We start from the raw sequence: 15,746 nt of genomic DNA, 5'->3' as shown, positions 1-15,746 counted from the left end.
TGTGCCCGCGTACTTGTTAAAGAAATGGGGCTCTGTTCTTTTCGCAGTCGTCTGAAATGCACTTTGAAAATTAATGATACCATGTTGGGATTTGGCACGAACTCTTCTTTATTCTGTTTGAATTTTGTTTGTTTGTTACTGTAACCCTGAGAATACGGCACTTACTTTAAGATCAACCATACTTTTTTGCTAAATTGCAGTGAATAATAAAGCATTTTAAAAGCCCTCAGAAACAGCAAAGGTAATGACTCGTAGTCACCATGTCAATAGAAAACAATGTGGACTTACAGTGCACTGCGACTCTCAGAGAACAGATATGTTTGGTGGATATATTTGTCACAGGAATTATTCAGTTAAAGAGGCATAGAGTCATACAGCATGGAAACATGCACTTCGGCCCAACTTGCCCACACCAGCCAACATGTCCCATTTGCATGAGCCCCACCTGCCTGCGTTTGCCCCATATCGCCCTTAAACCTGCCCTATCCATGTACCTCTTCTGGCACCTCATTCCATACATCCACCAACTTTTGTGTAAAATAGTTACCCATCAGGTTCCTATTAAATCCCCCCCCCCCACCTTACACCTGTTCTCTGGTTCTCCATTCCCCTACTCTGAGTGAGACTGTTCATCCATCCGATCTATTCCTCTCATGATTTTGTACACATGATCTCTTAAGAGAAGAAAAAGCTAACAATCAAGAACCAAGAGCATCATAAATAAAGCAGGGAGAGGGGGGAAAAAAACCCAGAAAGTAGGAGTTCAGTTATTCCAAAAACAAACTGCAAAGGACAATCAAGAGTATTATCAGCAACCAACACAAGAGCCTTATTATTGTGCATTGGCATTGCATTTACAATTAAAGTCCAGCATTCTCAGAGTGGTGTAAAATGCAATATAAAAGAAGCCAAACTAAACCTGGCTGTTGTCAACGGCCTCCACAAAGCCACTAAGGGTCAAAATAACTCATCTTGGATAGACGCAAAATGCTGGAGTAACTCAGCAGGACAGGCAGCATCTCGGGAGAGAAGGAAGGGTCTCGACCTGAAACGTCACCCATTCCTTCTCTCCAGAGATGCTGCCTGTCCCGCTGACTTACTCCAGCATTTTGTGTCCATCTTCAGTTAAAACCAGCGTCTGCAGTTCCTTCCTGCACAACTAATCTTGTGTTGGGTTCAATGAAACGTGAAGAAATGTGCAATTCTAAAATCCACACAGGTGAAAATGTGTGCAAACCTGCAGGTTTCTGTTACTGTGCATGGTTGCGCCTCAGTTCCGACAATATGCAAGCATGCTTTGGAAATGGTGCAGAGGAGGTTTACCAGTATGGTGCCTGGATTACAGGGTGCTAGCTACAAGGAGAGATTGGACAAACTTGCCTCTGGAACACTGGAGGTTGACGGGAGCTATGATAGAAGTACGAGAGACATCAATAGGGTAGACCGTCAGAACCATTTTCCCAGGATTAAAAAAAAAAATATTTAAGGGCATAGCTTTAAGGTGAGAGGGGCAAAATTAAAAAAAAAAAGGGTGCACTTGGGACATTTTTAGTTTACACAGAAAGCACTGCCAAGGGTGGAGGCAGAGACAGATACAATAGTGGCATTTAAGGGACTTACAAATTGGATATACAGGGAATGGTGGGATACGGATTATGTACAGACAGATAAGAGTTTGTCTTGGCATCATGTTTGGCACCAAGATGTTGAAGAGATAATGTCTGGGATATTGAGCACTGTTTTATTACCATTCTACAGGGATATGATTAGGCTAAGCGGGTGCAGAAAACATTCACATGGATGTTGCCAGGAATGGAAAGCTTGACAATAGACAATAGACGCAGGAGTAGGCCATTCGGCCCTTCAAGCCAGCACCGCCATTCAATGTGATCATGGTTGATCATCCCCAATCAGTACCCCGTTCCTGCCTTTCCCCCCATATCCCCAGACTCCACTGTCTTTAAGAGCCCTATCTAGTTCTCTCTTGGAGTGACTCAGTGGAGACAGGCAGCCTCTCTGGTGAGAAGGAAAGGGTGACATTTCAGGTTGAATCCTTCTTCAGACTCTGTGGAGCAAAGGAGGCCGAGGGATAACTTTATAGATGTTTATAAATTCATTAGGAACATGGATAAGATATCCCCCCCCTCCCCAGAGATGGGAGAGTCCAAAACTAGAGTGCATTGATTTTAGACGAGAGGGGAAAGATTCAAATGGGATCTAAGGGATATTTTTTTCACCTCGGGGGTGGTTGGGTATATGGACTGAGCCCCCAGAGGAAATGGTAGAGGCAGGTACAATTACAACATTTAGAAGCCTTCTGGATGGGATAGGAAAGGGTTAGCAGTTGATGGGTCAAATGCAGGTAAATGAGACTAGATCAGGTTGGTAACTTGGTTAGCATGGGCAAATTGTGCAGAAGAGCCTATTTCCATGCTGTTCAACTCTCTGCTTTAAGTTTCAGAGGACAATGATCCAGTTAGTACAGGTTTTGCTACTCAACGTACCAGAGAAATTAGGTTCGATATCAATTAGATTTACAGTGTAGAATTACACTGTACGACATTGTTATTTAAGAGGGGAGGTGATAGTTCAGCATTTGGTTTAAATGTTTACACAGAGAACACTAATGGTCCAGTTCAATGGTTAATGGTTCAATGTGCTGAGGTTTTTGTTTTGCAGAGAGTGGGCAGCACGGTGCTACTGTTGTAGAGTTGCTGCTTACAGCACCAGAGCCCCGGGTATGATCCCAACTACGGGTGCTGTCTGTACGGACTTTGTACGTTCTCCCTGTGACCCCGTGGGTTTTCTCCAGGTGCTCTGGTTTCCTCTCACACTCCGAAGGCGTGCAGTTTTGTACGTTCATTGGCTTTGCCAACATTGTTAATTGTGTGCAGGATACTGCTAGTGTGCCAGGCGATCGCTGGTCGGCTCGGACTCTGCGAGCAGAAGGGCCGGGTTCCACGGGTACAGTGAAATTATTTTTGCATACAGTGTTGATTTGTACAGTAATTATTTTAAGCAATTCTCATCCATGCAGGCCATATTCACCTAGCCTGCATTCCCTATTCCCCATGGATGCATAGAACATTTTAAAAAGTGATATTCATTTTAAATGGAACATGCATAAACATGGGAACGTAGAAGATTGCAAAATGTGAGGGACAGTGCACAGCCCACCACGAGTACTGACCTCCCCACCAATGAAGGGAGCAACAGGAGGAGCTGCCTCAGAAAAATGTCCAACCCCCATTTCACTGTTTGCTGCCGTGGAATATTGATAATTGTACACAAGATTTTCCAAGCTGTACCTCGACGTGAAGTGGAGACATGTGGACATTAAAGGATTCCATTGCCACAGCAACGGGCGACTCCTGCGTCACAGTGATAGAAAACTGGGCATATTCTCCAGTCACGTGGCATCCAAGTACCTGTAACCAAATTGACAGCAGGTTCAGTGAAGAGTCTGCACCGGTTCAGCACATTACCTTCCAATTAACTTGTGGCATGCAACTAATCACAGATTAATTTGATGAAAATGGAAGGAGTGTGCAATAGATCAAAATGATAATTCAAACTTTATGCTTTAATATATTATTAAATATTATTTTTCCTTTAAAAGCAAATCAAGGTAGTCTGAAGAAAAGCACCGACCCAAAACGTCACCTATTTATGTTCTCCCAGATGTTACCTGGCCCGATGAGTTAATCCAGCATGGTGTGTCTTTTTTTTTTTGCAAGCCAACATCTGTAATTCCTCGTGTCATAAGTATCAGAATCAGGCCATTCGGCCCATCAAGTCTACTTCGCCATTCAATCATGGCTGATCTATCTATCCCTCCTAACTCCATTGTCTTGCTCTCACCCCAACCATGGACTGTTTACCCTCCTACCATCCGGGAGGCGCTACAGGTCTCTCCGTTGCCGAACCAGCAGGTCGAGGAACAGCTTCTTTCCGGCGGCTGTCACTCTACTCAACAACGTACCTCGGTGACTGCCAATCACCACCCCACCCCCGGACACTTATTATTTTTTTTTATTCAAATCGTTTGCTATGTCGCTCTTCAAGGGAGATGCTAAATGCATTTCGTTGTCTCTGTACTGTACACTGACAATGACAATTAAAATTGAATCTGAATCTGAATCTGAATCTCTCCCTATAACCCTTGAGGTACTTCACCCACAAGTGCCAACAGTCACTGGTGCAAGCACCACTCATGCCTGGTCTCAATTATCCGACACTTGGGTCGGCATTAGAACACAGAGCAGAGAACAGTACAGCACAGGAACAGGCCCTTTGGCCCACATTGTTTGTGTCGAACAGGATGCCAACTTAAACATATCTCATTAGCCTGTAGATGATCCGTATCTCCAATCACTACACTTCCATGCGCTACCCAAAAGCCTCTTAAACGGCACTACCATCACTGCCTCCACTACCACGTTTGGACGGTAAGGTATAGAAGTGTGTTATCGCACACCTCCAGATTCAGGGACAGTTTCTTTCCGGCTTTTACCAGGCACCTGATCCATCTTACCAACAACTAGAGAGGGGTCCTGGCATACCCTTGGACGATCTCCGATTGGACTTTACCTTGCACTATGTTATTTGCGTTATTCCCTTTATCATGTATGTGTACACTATGGATGGCTCGATTGTAATCACGTACTGTCGTTCTGCTGGCTGGTGAGCATGCAGCAAAAGCTTGTCATTGCATCTCGGTACATGTGACAATAAACAAAACTTGTATATCCAGAAAGAATAGATAGAAATTAACTATAGATTCACCTTGGGGGAGGGGAAAGACCTAGAAACAGATTTAGCCAGGGACATAATTATCAATCACTTAGTCACATGTTAATTGATTAGAAAAGAAAAGCATTGATTTTTAAAAAGAAAAGTCTATAACTTTATATTGGATTTTTAATGATGAGGCATCAAAAAGGGAAATGCAACTGACATGCAAATATGTGCATCCAAAAAGCCATTGATAAGGTGCCACATATTGACTGCTGTCAAAATTAAACATAGTACATAGAATACTACAGCACAGCAGCAGGCCCTTCAGCCCTCCATATCGGTGTTGACCATGATGCCAATACATACTGGGTATACATACTGCATCCAGTGATTGATGAATACCATGAAACATGTGATCGGTAGCTTGAAAAATCCTTTAAAATGTATGGGATAGTTTGCGTAAAGTTGGATTTGTGCAAGCAAGGTGATCTGTATCCTGAAGAACACAGTGTATTTTGGGGGCTAAAGTGATAAAGGAAGAAAACTAGAACTAGATACTATATTTAGATTGTTGATGGCTTGTTTTATGTTTTAAATCTCCACTTTGTTAGTACTTAGTCAGTACTTTGATTTGTTAGTGCAAGATTGTTAACAGCTCAGTAGAAACATTTTGCAGTTAATAGCAAAATGTACATAATGCTGTGAACAAAAATGGTATCCTATTGCCAAATAATTATTTTGATGACATTGGTTGTTGAAGGTAGTGTTTGGCATATTGGTGACCCAGAAATCCTTCAAATATATATTTTCCTGTCTAGTCTGGACATTGAACTGGTAGTCGTAAATGTTCCACAGAGATTCTGCAATTTTTATAGAAAATACTAGGCCATTCAGCCCTTCAAACTGGTCAGCTATTGATAAACAAAACAAAGTCCCTAATGCAATCAGGGCAGTTCATAGTTTAGTTGAAGATCGTAGCGTTCAATAGCCCGATGGTCGTTGGGAAGCTGGTCTTGAACGGTAGTTTTCAGACCCCGATACCTTCTTCCCGATGGCAGGAATGAAATGAGAGCATGACCAGGGTGGTGTGGGTCCTTGATGATGCTGGCTGCCTTTATGAGGCAGCGCCTCCTGTACTTCCCTTCAATGGTGAGGAGGACAGTACCCGTGATGGACCAGTCAGCGTTCACCACTTATTGTAATCTCCTTTGCTCCTGGGCTTTTGAGTTACCCATCCAGGGCGTGATACATGTGCCTGTCTAGATGCTCCAAGCATCACAATCATGAATGCTTCACCACCACCCCGGCAACACAGGGACAGTTTCTTCCCAGCTGTCGTCAGGCAAATGAACCGCCCTCTCACCAACTAGAGAACCATCCTGAACCCCCAGTTACCTCATTGGAGACCTCTGAACTAACGTTGATCACACTTTACTGCACTTTATCTTGCACTAAACATTATACCCTTCATCCTATCTCTGTACACAGTGTACAGTTTGATTGTAATCATGTATTGGCTTTTCACTGACTGGATAGTGTGCAACAAAAAGCTTTTTACTGTATCTCAGTACACGTGATAAAACTAAACTAAACTAAGTTATACTGCGGGTATCTACCACCATGGAAAAATTATCCCCGCACATATCATTTAGACTTTCTCTCACTGACCTTAAAGCCGTGCCCTCTAGTCTTTGACACTTCCATCATGGGATTAGACTTGGACCAACTATCCTATCCATCCCTCACTTAAATTTGATGAACTTCCATCGGGTCTCCCCTCAGCCTACCACACTCTGGAGTTTAGTTTAGTTTAGAGATACCGCCATGAAACAGGACCTTTGGCCCACCAACTCAGTGCCGACCAGCCATCACCACAATTTTTACCAAAGCCAATTAACCTACAAGCCTGCACGTCTATGGAGGGTGGGAAGAAACCGGAGGTCTCGCAGAAAACCCACATGGTCACGGGGAGAGCGTACAAGCTCTGCACAGTCAGCACCCGTAGACGGGATCGAAATCAGGTCTCTGGTGCTGTAAGACAGCAACTCTACTGCCAACACTCAAGAGATGTTGAAGAATTCTGTAGGTAATCTGAATAACTGCAAGAAACCTACGAATGAATCAATAAATGCAGGATACCTGGATTTACAGTCTTCAGTTTAAGACAGTTCACTTATCTCTGTCATAGTCAGCAAGTTACACGACCCTGATTTACAAAGCTGTATCAAATGATTATCACGGAACAGAGAGAGATTCTATTGACATTAGCAAAAGCAGGTGAAAAAAATCCCAGGCGCAACTGTGCCAACAAGGATCGTTATCCATTATCCTATTGGCAGCTGCGATGTGGTCAATTGCTGTTCACACCGATCATTGATGCAAATACCTTCGCAATTGAGGACTGGCACCAGCGAGTACTGAAAATATGGCTCAACTGCTTATTGTAGAATCGGCGAGCCATGGCCATACAATACAGCCTGGCTCACCCACCGCGGAACTGGGAGAGGGAGGCACCGTGCCTGAGCACACTCACCCCCGATGACCAGGAACTGGAGAGGAAGTGGATGAAGTCTGCAACGGCTGGGGACGCTGGACTAAAGGGCCTGTAAGAAGAACCGGAGGGTCTTGCCTATCATGCCCTCAAGGTCAACTGCGGGCTGAAAGCAGCCGACAGGGAGGGACTACAGTTCGCTGGACGATCCGATCGTGGCAAAGGTTGCTACAGGGGCACCATAGAAAGCATTTTATCAGGATGCATTACACCTTGGTTTGGAAACAGCTCCATCCAAGACCGCAAGAAATTGCAGCGAATTGTGGAGGCAGCCCAGACCATCACACAAACCAACCTCCCTTCTATTCACAATTCATTCACAATTCATAATAATACTTTTTAGCTGCCGTTGCCGAGCGCTTGTCGCTCGTAAAGTCGAAATATCGTAAGTCGAGGCATCATAAATCGAGCATCATCTGTAAATGGATCAATTGTAATAATGTATTGTCTTTTTCCTGACTGGTTAGCACACAACAAATAGCTTTTCACTGTACCTCGGTACACGTGGCAATAAACTAAACTGAACTGAACGGGCCTTTATAGTCAGCTGCAGCTGGAACTTTGAAAATGGGGCCAAAGCCTGGATACTCTTGCACATGGACTCAATGGGCTGTTTCTATGTATTTGGTACTTACTCGAGATCAGACAAGATCCTTCAGGACCTGGTATGCTTTTCTCGATGAGTGCCCCAAAAAGAACATTGTTCATATTTTTATTACCTTAATTTTAGATTTGATATTTTATAATATAAAATCATATTTTATAATATAAATAATTTTGTTTCATTTACACATATTGTTGTCTTTGTAAGTGCTTAGGTCTTTTTTAAACCATGACTTTAGAATATCACCAAAGACTGTAGGTTTAGGTTTATTATTGTTGTTTGTGTCGATGTACAGCTGAAAGCTTTGTATGCTATCCAAACATATCAGATGTACCATACGTAGATATGATCAGTTCAAACTCAAATACAGTAGATCGAGCCAAAGGGGAAAACCAACAAGATACATTTTTGACTCAAACACCATTCATTTCATGAAATATTTTCCCATTACACAAGCCCTTTGTAAATCAAGGAACAGCTGTATTTAAAATAAAATACCATGCTTTATTCATTATAAGCAGTGGAGAACAATATTATAAGGAGAGAATGGTTAAAAAATAATCATTACACAGCACTTCATATTTCACTTGGGTAGTTTACACCTCAGCGGTATGAACATTGACTTCGCTTAACTTCAGATAGCCCTTGCTTTCTCTCTCCATCCCCTCCCCCTTCCCAGTTCTCCCACTAGACTTACTGTCTCCACCTACATTCTATCTTGGTCCCTGTCCCGCCCCCTCCCCTGACATCAGTCTGAAGAAGGGCCTCGACCCAAAACGTCACCCATTTCTTCTCTCCAGAGATAGTGCCTCACCCGCTGAGTTACTCCAGCATTTTGTGTCTACCTTCGATTCAAACCAGCATCCGCAGTTCTTTCTTACACATTACAACATGTTACAGAACTTCACCTTAAATACTTTTAGATCCTAAATTATAATAAACATAGAAACATAGAAATTAGGTGCAGGAGTAGGCCATTCGGCCCTTCGAGCCTGCACCGCCATTCAATATGATCATGGCTGATCATCCAACTCAGTATCCCGTACCTGCCTTCTCTCCATACCCTCTGATCCCCTTAGCCACAAGGGCCACATCTAACTCCCTCTTAAATATAGCCAATGAACTGGCCTCGACTACCCTCTGCAGCAGAGAGTTCCAGAGACTCACCACTCTCTGTGTGAAAAAAGTTCTTCTCATCTCGGTTTTAAAGGATTTCCCCCTTATCCTTAAGCTGTGACCCCTTGTCCTGGACTTCCCCAACATTGGGAGCAATCTTCCTGCATCTAGCCTGTCCAACCCCTTAAGAATTTTGTAAGTTTCTATAAGATCCCCTCTCAATCTCCTAAATTCTAGAGAGTATAAACCAAGTCTATCCAGTCTTTCTTCATAAGACAGTCCTGACATCCCAGGAATCAGTCTGGTGAACCTTCTCTGCACTCCCTCTATGGCAATAATGTCCTTCCTCAGATTTGGAGACCAAAACTGTACGCAATACTCCAGGTGTGGTCTCACCAAGACCCTGTACAACTGCAGTAGAACCTCCCTGCTCCTATACTCAAATCCTTTTGCTATGAAAGCTAACATACCATTCGCTTTCTTCACTGCCTGCTGCACCTGCATGCCTACTTTCAATGACTGGTGTACCATGACACCCACGTCTCGCTGCATCTCCCCTTTTCCTAGTCGGCCACCATTTAGATAATAGTCTGCTTTCTGTTTTTGCCACCAAAATGGATAACCTCACATTCATCCACATTATACTGCATCTGCCAAACATTTGCCCACTGACCCAGCCTATCCAAGTCACCTTGCAGTCTCCTAGCATCCTCCTCACAGCTAACACTGCCCCCCAGCTTAGTGTCATCCGCAAACTTGGAGATATTGCCTTCAATTCCCTCATCCAGATCATTAATATATATTGTAAATAGCTGGGGTCCCAGCACTGAGCCTTGCGGTACCCCACTAGTGCTATAATAATCTATCCCATTGTATATAACCCTAATGATATGATCAGTGTGTGTGCGCGTGTGTGTGTGGGTGTGTGTGGGTGTGTGTGGGTGTGTGTGGGGGTGTGTGTGGGTGTGGGTGGGTGTGGGTGGGTGTGGGTGGGTGCGCGTGTGTGTTATCATGTAGATAGCTTATTATAGAGTTAGTTATAGTCCTTATAGCATATGTGTGTAAATGCAGTTTAGAGGCTACTTTGGTTTTGGGCTTGGTTGAGCGCTTATCCTGGTGTTATAGCACAGGTACAGTGTGCATTAATAATAATCTATGGAGAAATAATTAATGGAGACTTATTTCCCTGTTCACTCAAGAAGCTTACAGAGCAGAAACATGACACTGTTCTAATCCCATTGGAAGTAATGTCAACTAGGAAAGTAAACTAAGCTTGCCAAAGTTCAGACAACTGAGGATTTTGATAATTTTCCATTAACTTGCCTCTTAGCTTCCTGCCACAGCAGCACCATACCATCTCTGCCAATTCCATTTCCTCTTCCTAGGATAGGATTAGTTCATTTAAATAAATATCCAAAAAAGTTATTTGAAGGGGTCTAAAGAGATCAAAATGGATTGTACATGGCAATCACAGAATGACCTGAAGGGAACAAAATTAAAATGACAGAGAACGTTAATGGTGAGCCTTGAAATGGAAGGAAATAGTGTTGATAAAACAGGGGCTCATGCTGTATGTTAGCCAAAACATTGAGTAACTGTAGATATGCAAGCTGGTATCTTTGAATTATATCAACTGAAGCCTCTTCATACATAGTAATTGGCATGCTCCAGGTCCCCAGAAATACACTCATCTTTTGATTTAGTTTAGTTTATTATTGTCACTTGTACAGATGTACAATGAAAATAGAGCAGAGGGCAAGGCTGAACTACTATCTACCTCTTTGGTGACCCTTAGACTATCCTTAATAGACTTTACCTTGCACTAAACATTATTCCCTTATCATTTATCTAGACACTGTAAATGGCTTGATTGTAATCATGTATTGTCTTTCTGCTGATTGGATAGCTCACAACAAAATATTTTCACTGTACTTCAGTACCCGTGACAATAAACTAAACTGAGGCTTCCGTTTCCATCTTTACAATAACATTTCCAAGTTTATGTCCAACCGCTTCCACAAATGAGTATCATAGTCTAGTTGGATAAAAATTCAACTTGCATCGCTCTTTCATTGGGATTTAAGAGCAGACTAGTGGGCAAACTCAATGTTCGCATCAAATACTGTATACCTCGGCACTGCACATCAGAGAAGGCAGGCACTCATATTAGCGGTTTCATTCCACAGGGGGAGAGGGGGGAGAGAATGAAATTGGGCGTACACAAAAATGCTGGAGAAACTTGGCGGGTGCAGCAACATCTATGGAGCGAAGGAAATAGGCAACATTTTAAGGCCGAAACCCTTTTTCAGATGGGCAATTGGATTATCATATTGTTCAAATGCTATAGGTTACCCCACCAGTCTCCTAGCTCCATCCATCAGTAAACATTGGCAGGGTCAAATGGGGTGGTTAATGTTGAATGAAGGGTCTAAGGATATCAGAAGAAACAAATTATCATCTGCTCTCATGATTCAGTCAATGCCCACATTGCGCCCAGCATAAGAGGCGAGAAAGAACGTTGCCTAATTTGCACTTCCTCATAGTCAAACAGCATGACAGGCCCTTCAGTCCAACCTGCCCACTCTGACCAACATGCCATCTACACTAGTTCCACCTGCCCACAAGGCCCATATGACCAATTTAAGCCTGTTAGGGGAGGCACGGTAGCACAGCGGTAAAGTTGCCGCCTTACAGTGCGGGGGTGCCAGGCTCAATCTCGACTACGGGAGTTTGTACCTTCTTCCAGTGACCGCGTGGGTTTTCCTCTGAGATCTCCGGTTTCCTCCCACACTCCAAAGACGCACAGGTTTGCAGGTTAATTGGCTTGGTGTACATGTAAAAATTGTTCCTAATGTAAGATAGTATGAATGCGCGGGGGTCACTGGCCAGTGTAGCCACGGTGGGCCTGTTTCCGCGTTGTATCTCTAAACTAAACTTCTAAACCTACCCTATCGATATCTATAAATTATCCTCTCGGATAAATACACGATACATGTCTGACCAACTGCTTTAACAAGTGTGGAGCTTATTATAAACTTGTAAATGGAACGAGGTGGGGATGACAACATATATTGGAGCTTCAAGAGTAATGTCTATCCCCAATTTCAAACTGGAGAAACTTGAATGGATTCCATTCCCAATCAGAATGAAAATAAAATCAAACCAATGCGAATCCTATTACACACAGATGCTACATGGTACTCACCAAGTGTTGTGCGGATTTGATAACACTGGTCACACGACTCAGAGACAGAGGAGATGAATACGGACCGACATTGTCAATAGTAAGCTGCAATGAACTCTAAAACGAGAGAGAGAGAGAGAAAAAGAGTCAATTACTGAATAACCATTCCCTAAAGTGCAAACTATCATAGTCTGAAAAGATAGATGCCCATTGCAGTATTGCTCAGGTATACAGTACTTGTAACATACGGGCACAAATGAAAGGTAATGCATACTCTTAAATGCGAAACTTTAAAAGTTTGCATTAAAAGAAACTAATGTGCAATATATGTTTGTGATAAACAAGAAATTTATAATTATTTGTACTATGCTCTTTATGCAATCAGATTAATTGCAAGATACTACACCACTTACCTGCACTTCTAACCACTTTTTTGCAGCTGCTCGAATTAAATTCTGGCTAACAGCGAGCACCCACCAATCCCCGACCTCCCCCACCCCCCCCCCCCCCCCCCCCCCCCCCCCCCCCCCCCCCCCCATCCACCATCCCCCTACTCATCACGCCAACCCCACGCACCACTGGACTCAGGAACAGCTTCTTCCCCTCTGTTATCAGGCTTGTGAACAGTCCTTTCATGAGCTAGGGTACTGTCTGATTCACCTCTCTCCCATTGCAGGACATTGGACTTTATCTATCTAACTGATGCGCTACAATGCTGAGAACTATATTCTGCACTCAGTATCTTCCCCTCTACCTACTGAACAAGAGTTTGACTTGGTTGTATTTATGTTTTATATTATCTGATTGGATGGCCTGCAAAATAAAGCCTTTCACAGTACCTCACTACGCATGACAATAATAAACTTAAAGCCAAATGTCCAAATCAAGGAATGGCTTCTTTATTTTCACAATTACAGCAATCCAATTCTTAAAAGAATACTGACGGACATAACCCATCCTGTAACAGGTGGATCTATTCTACATTTTCCTTGATCTTCATCCCCTTCGATCTCGTTTTCGCACTTTACCATTCCATATCTCTAGTTTCCCTCTCCCGATTCTCAATGTCTGAAGAAGGGTCTCGACCCAAAACGTCACCCATTCCCTCTATCCAGAGGTGCTGCCTGTCCCGCTGAGTTACTCCAGCATTTTGTGTCTATCCTTTGGTGTAAGCCAGCATCTGCAGTTCCTTCCTGCACAGATTGTCACTTGTGTGGAGCTTGCCTCCAATGATGTCAATGGCCCATTATCACAGCTCATGTGCTTTCAAGACCACACATCGTCTAATAGCACAGATGACTCTTTCAGCAAGGACAAACAGTTCTTCAAATCATTTGGTATCCGAGGGAAATAATTAAATTATCAAGGGTAGATCTATTTCTGAATATATCCTGCAAATACTGACACACTTCTGGAACAGCCTGTACCAGGTTCTACAATAGACCCCATTCCTCACCGTGATGAAGACCATGACTGTAAGACCATTGTTCCTCAGTGTATAGCAAGTGAAATATGATGTCAAAAAAAGAGATACAATATAGTCAGAGTTATACAGCACAGAAAAAGGCTCTGCGACCCAATTCATCCACACCGAACAAGGTGTCTACTAGAACCAGTCCCGTTTGCCCTGTAACCCTCTAATCCTTTCCTATACGAGATCCCGTCCTGACACCTTTAGAAGATTGTAATTGTAATAGTTTCAACAGCATCTCCCAAATTAACTTCAAACTCGGCACAGTGGTGCAGCGGTAGAGTTGCTGCATTACAGTGCCAGAGACCCAAGTCCCATCCTAACTACGGGTGCTGTCTGTAGGTTGTTTGTACATTCTCCCCGTGACCTGGGTAAGTTTTCTCCAGGTGCTCCAGTCTCCTCCCACACTCCTTAGACATATAGGTTTGTAGGCCAATTGGCTTGGTAAAATCGTAAATTGTCCCCAGCGTGTGTAGGATAGTGTTAACGTGCAGGGATCGCTGGTCAGCGCGGACCCTATGGGCTAAAGGGCCCGTTTCCGCACTGAATCACGAAGCTAAACTCTTGCATCACAGAAAAAACAAAGACAGCAGGTTAAGTCAGGGAACTGCAGATGCTGGTTTCTGAAAAAAGACGCTATGTGCCGGAAAAACTCAGCGGGACAGGCAGCATCTCAAGAGAACATGGACACGCCGACGTTTCAGGTCGGGAGCCTTCCTCACACTGTTTGTGTGGGGGGTGGGGGTTAGGGAAGAAAGCTGGAAGAGAGGAGGGGCAGGACAAAGCTAGGCAAGTAATAGGCAAAATGCTGGTGTAACTCAGCGGGACAGGCAGCATCTCTGGAGAGAAGGAACGGGTGACGTTTCGGGTCGAGACCCTTCTTCAGGTTGAAGCATTTTGTGTCTATCTTCTGTGTAAACCAGCATCTGCAGTTCATTCCTACATACTTGGCATGCAATAGGTGGAGATAGGTGAAAGGGGGACTGGATCAAGGCCAGACATGCAAAGACAGAAGATGCAGGAAAAAAGGATTGAATAGTTGTGAATTGTGAAGCTGGAGAATGGAATGTAGGCGGGAGTGGAGGGGAGAGAACAAAAAGGTGTCAAGTCCCCCGCCCCCACCCACCCCTTCAGCAATCAGCCTGAAGAAGTGTCCCAACCCACCAGGGATGCTGCTGCATGACCTGCCGAGTTACTCCAGCTATTCGTGTCCTTTTTCTGCAAACTAGCATCTACAGTTCCTCGTTTCTGCAAAATATTTCCAAATGGAAAAACCCTGTCCAGTCTCCCTACAGGCAAATATCCAAGAACTCCCGAGTGGAAATGCCAGCTCCAACACAATATACAAACGCAGTCTCTGTCCTGACTGGACTCATTTCATCACTTGGCTTGAACTTTACAGAGTTTCCGAAAACCAAAAATAAATATAACGGCAGCAAACCTCATTTTTGGCACCGACATTCCCTCTACATGACTTGCAAAATAATAGCTCAAATAGTCACATGAAAATCTAATTCATAATAATAATTCATTCTTGGATTGAAAGATATAGGAGCCATGCATCGTTCCCTCCCCGGGTACTTTCCCCTGCTACTGCAGGAGATGCAACACCTGTCCCTTTACCTCCCCCCTCGACTCCGTCCAAGGAACCCGACATTATTTTCTGGTGAGGCAGAAGTTTACTTGTACCTCCTCCAACCTCATCTACTGTATCCGTTGTTCCAGGTGTCGATTCCTGTATATCAGCGAGACAAAGTGCAAGCTCGGTGATCATTTCGCTGAACACCTCCGCTCAGTCGCCTAAAGCTACCTGATCTCCCGGTTGCTCAGCACTTTAACTCCCCCTCCCATTCCCAATCTGACCTTTCTGTCCTGGGCGTCCTCTATTGCCAGAGTGAGGCCCAGCGCAAATTGGAGGAACAGCACCTCATATTTTACTTGGGCAGCTTGCATCCCAGCTGTATGTTGACTTCCCAAACTTCAAGTAGCCCTTGTTTTCCCTCTCTCTCCATCCCCTCCCCAGTTCTCCCACGTCTCACTGGCTCTGATTACATTTTATGTCTGTACCGCCCACTCCCCTGAC

At 43.9% G+C, this 15,746-nt stretch overlaps 1 protein-coding gene across 1 annotated transcript in view; it reads right to left on the bottom strand.

The window, feature by feature from the left end:
- The window catches only part of LOC129702981 (C2 domain-containing protein 2), a 52,970-nt gene that overhangs the window by 27,307 nt on the left and 9,917 nt on the right, over positions 1-15,746 (bottom strand). Inside the window, exons 2-3 of the mRNA XM_055645110.1 lie at positions 12,214-12,309; positions 3,309-3,428 (exon numbers count right to left, since the gene is read on the bottom strand). Of these exons, the coding sequence (XP_055501085.1) occupies positions 3,309-3,428; positions 12,214-12,309 (216 nt within the window). The remainder of the gene's footprint in view (positions 1-3,308; positions 3,429-12,213; positions 12,310-15,746) is intronic.

This window comes from Leucoraja erinacea, chromosome 13, assembly GCF_028641065.1.
Source record: "Leucoraja erinacea ecotype New England chromosome 13, Leri_hhj_1, whole genome shotgun sequence".
Taxonomy (NCBI): domain Eukaryota; kingdom Metazoa; phylum Chordata; class Chondrichthyes; order Rajiformes; family Rajidae; genus Leucoraja; species Leucoraja erinaceus.
The sequence above is the reverse complement of the archived record's forward strand: the minus strand, read 5'-3'. Positions and strand labels throughout refer to the sequence as shown.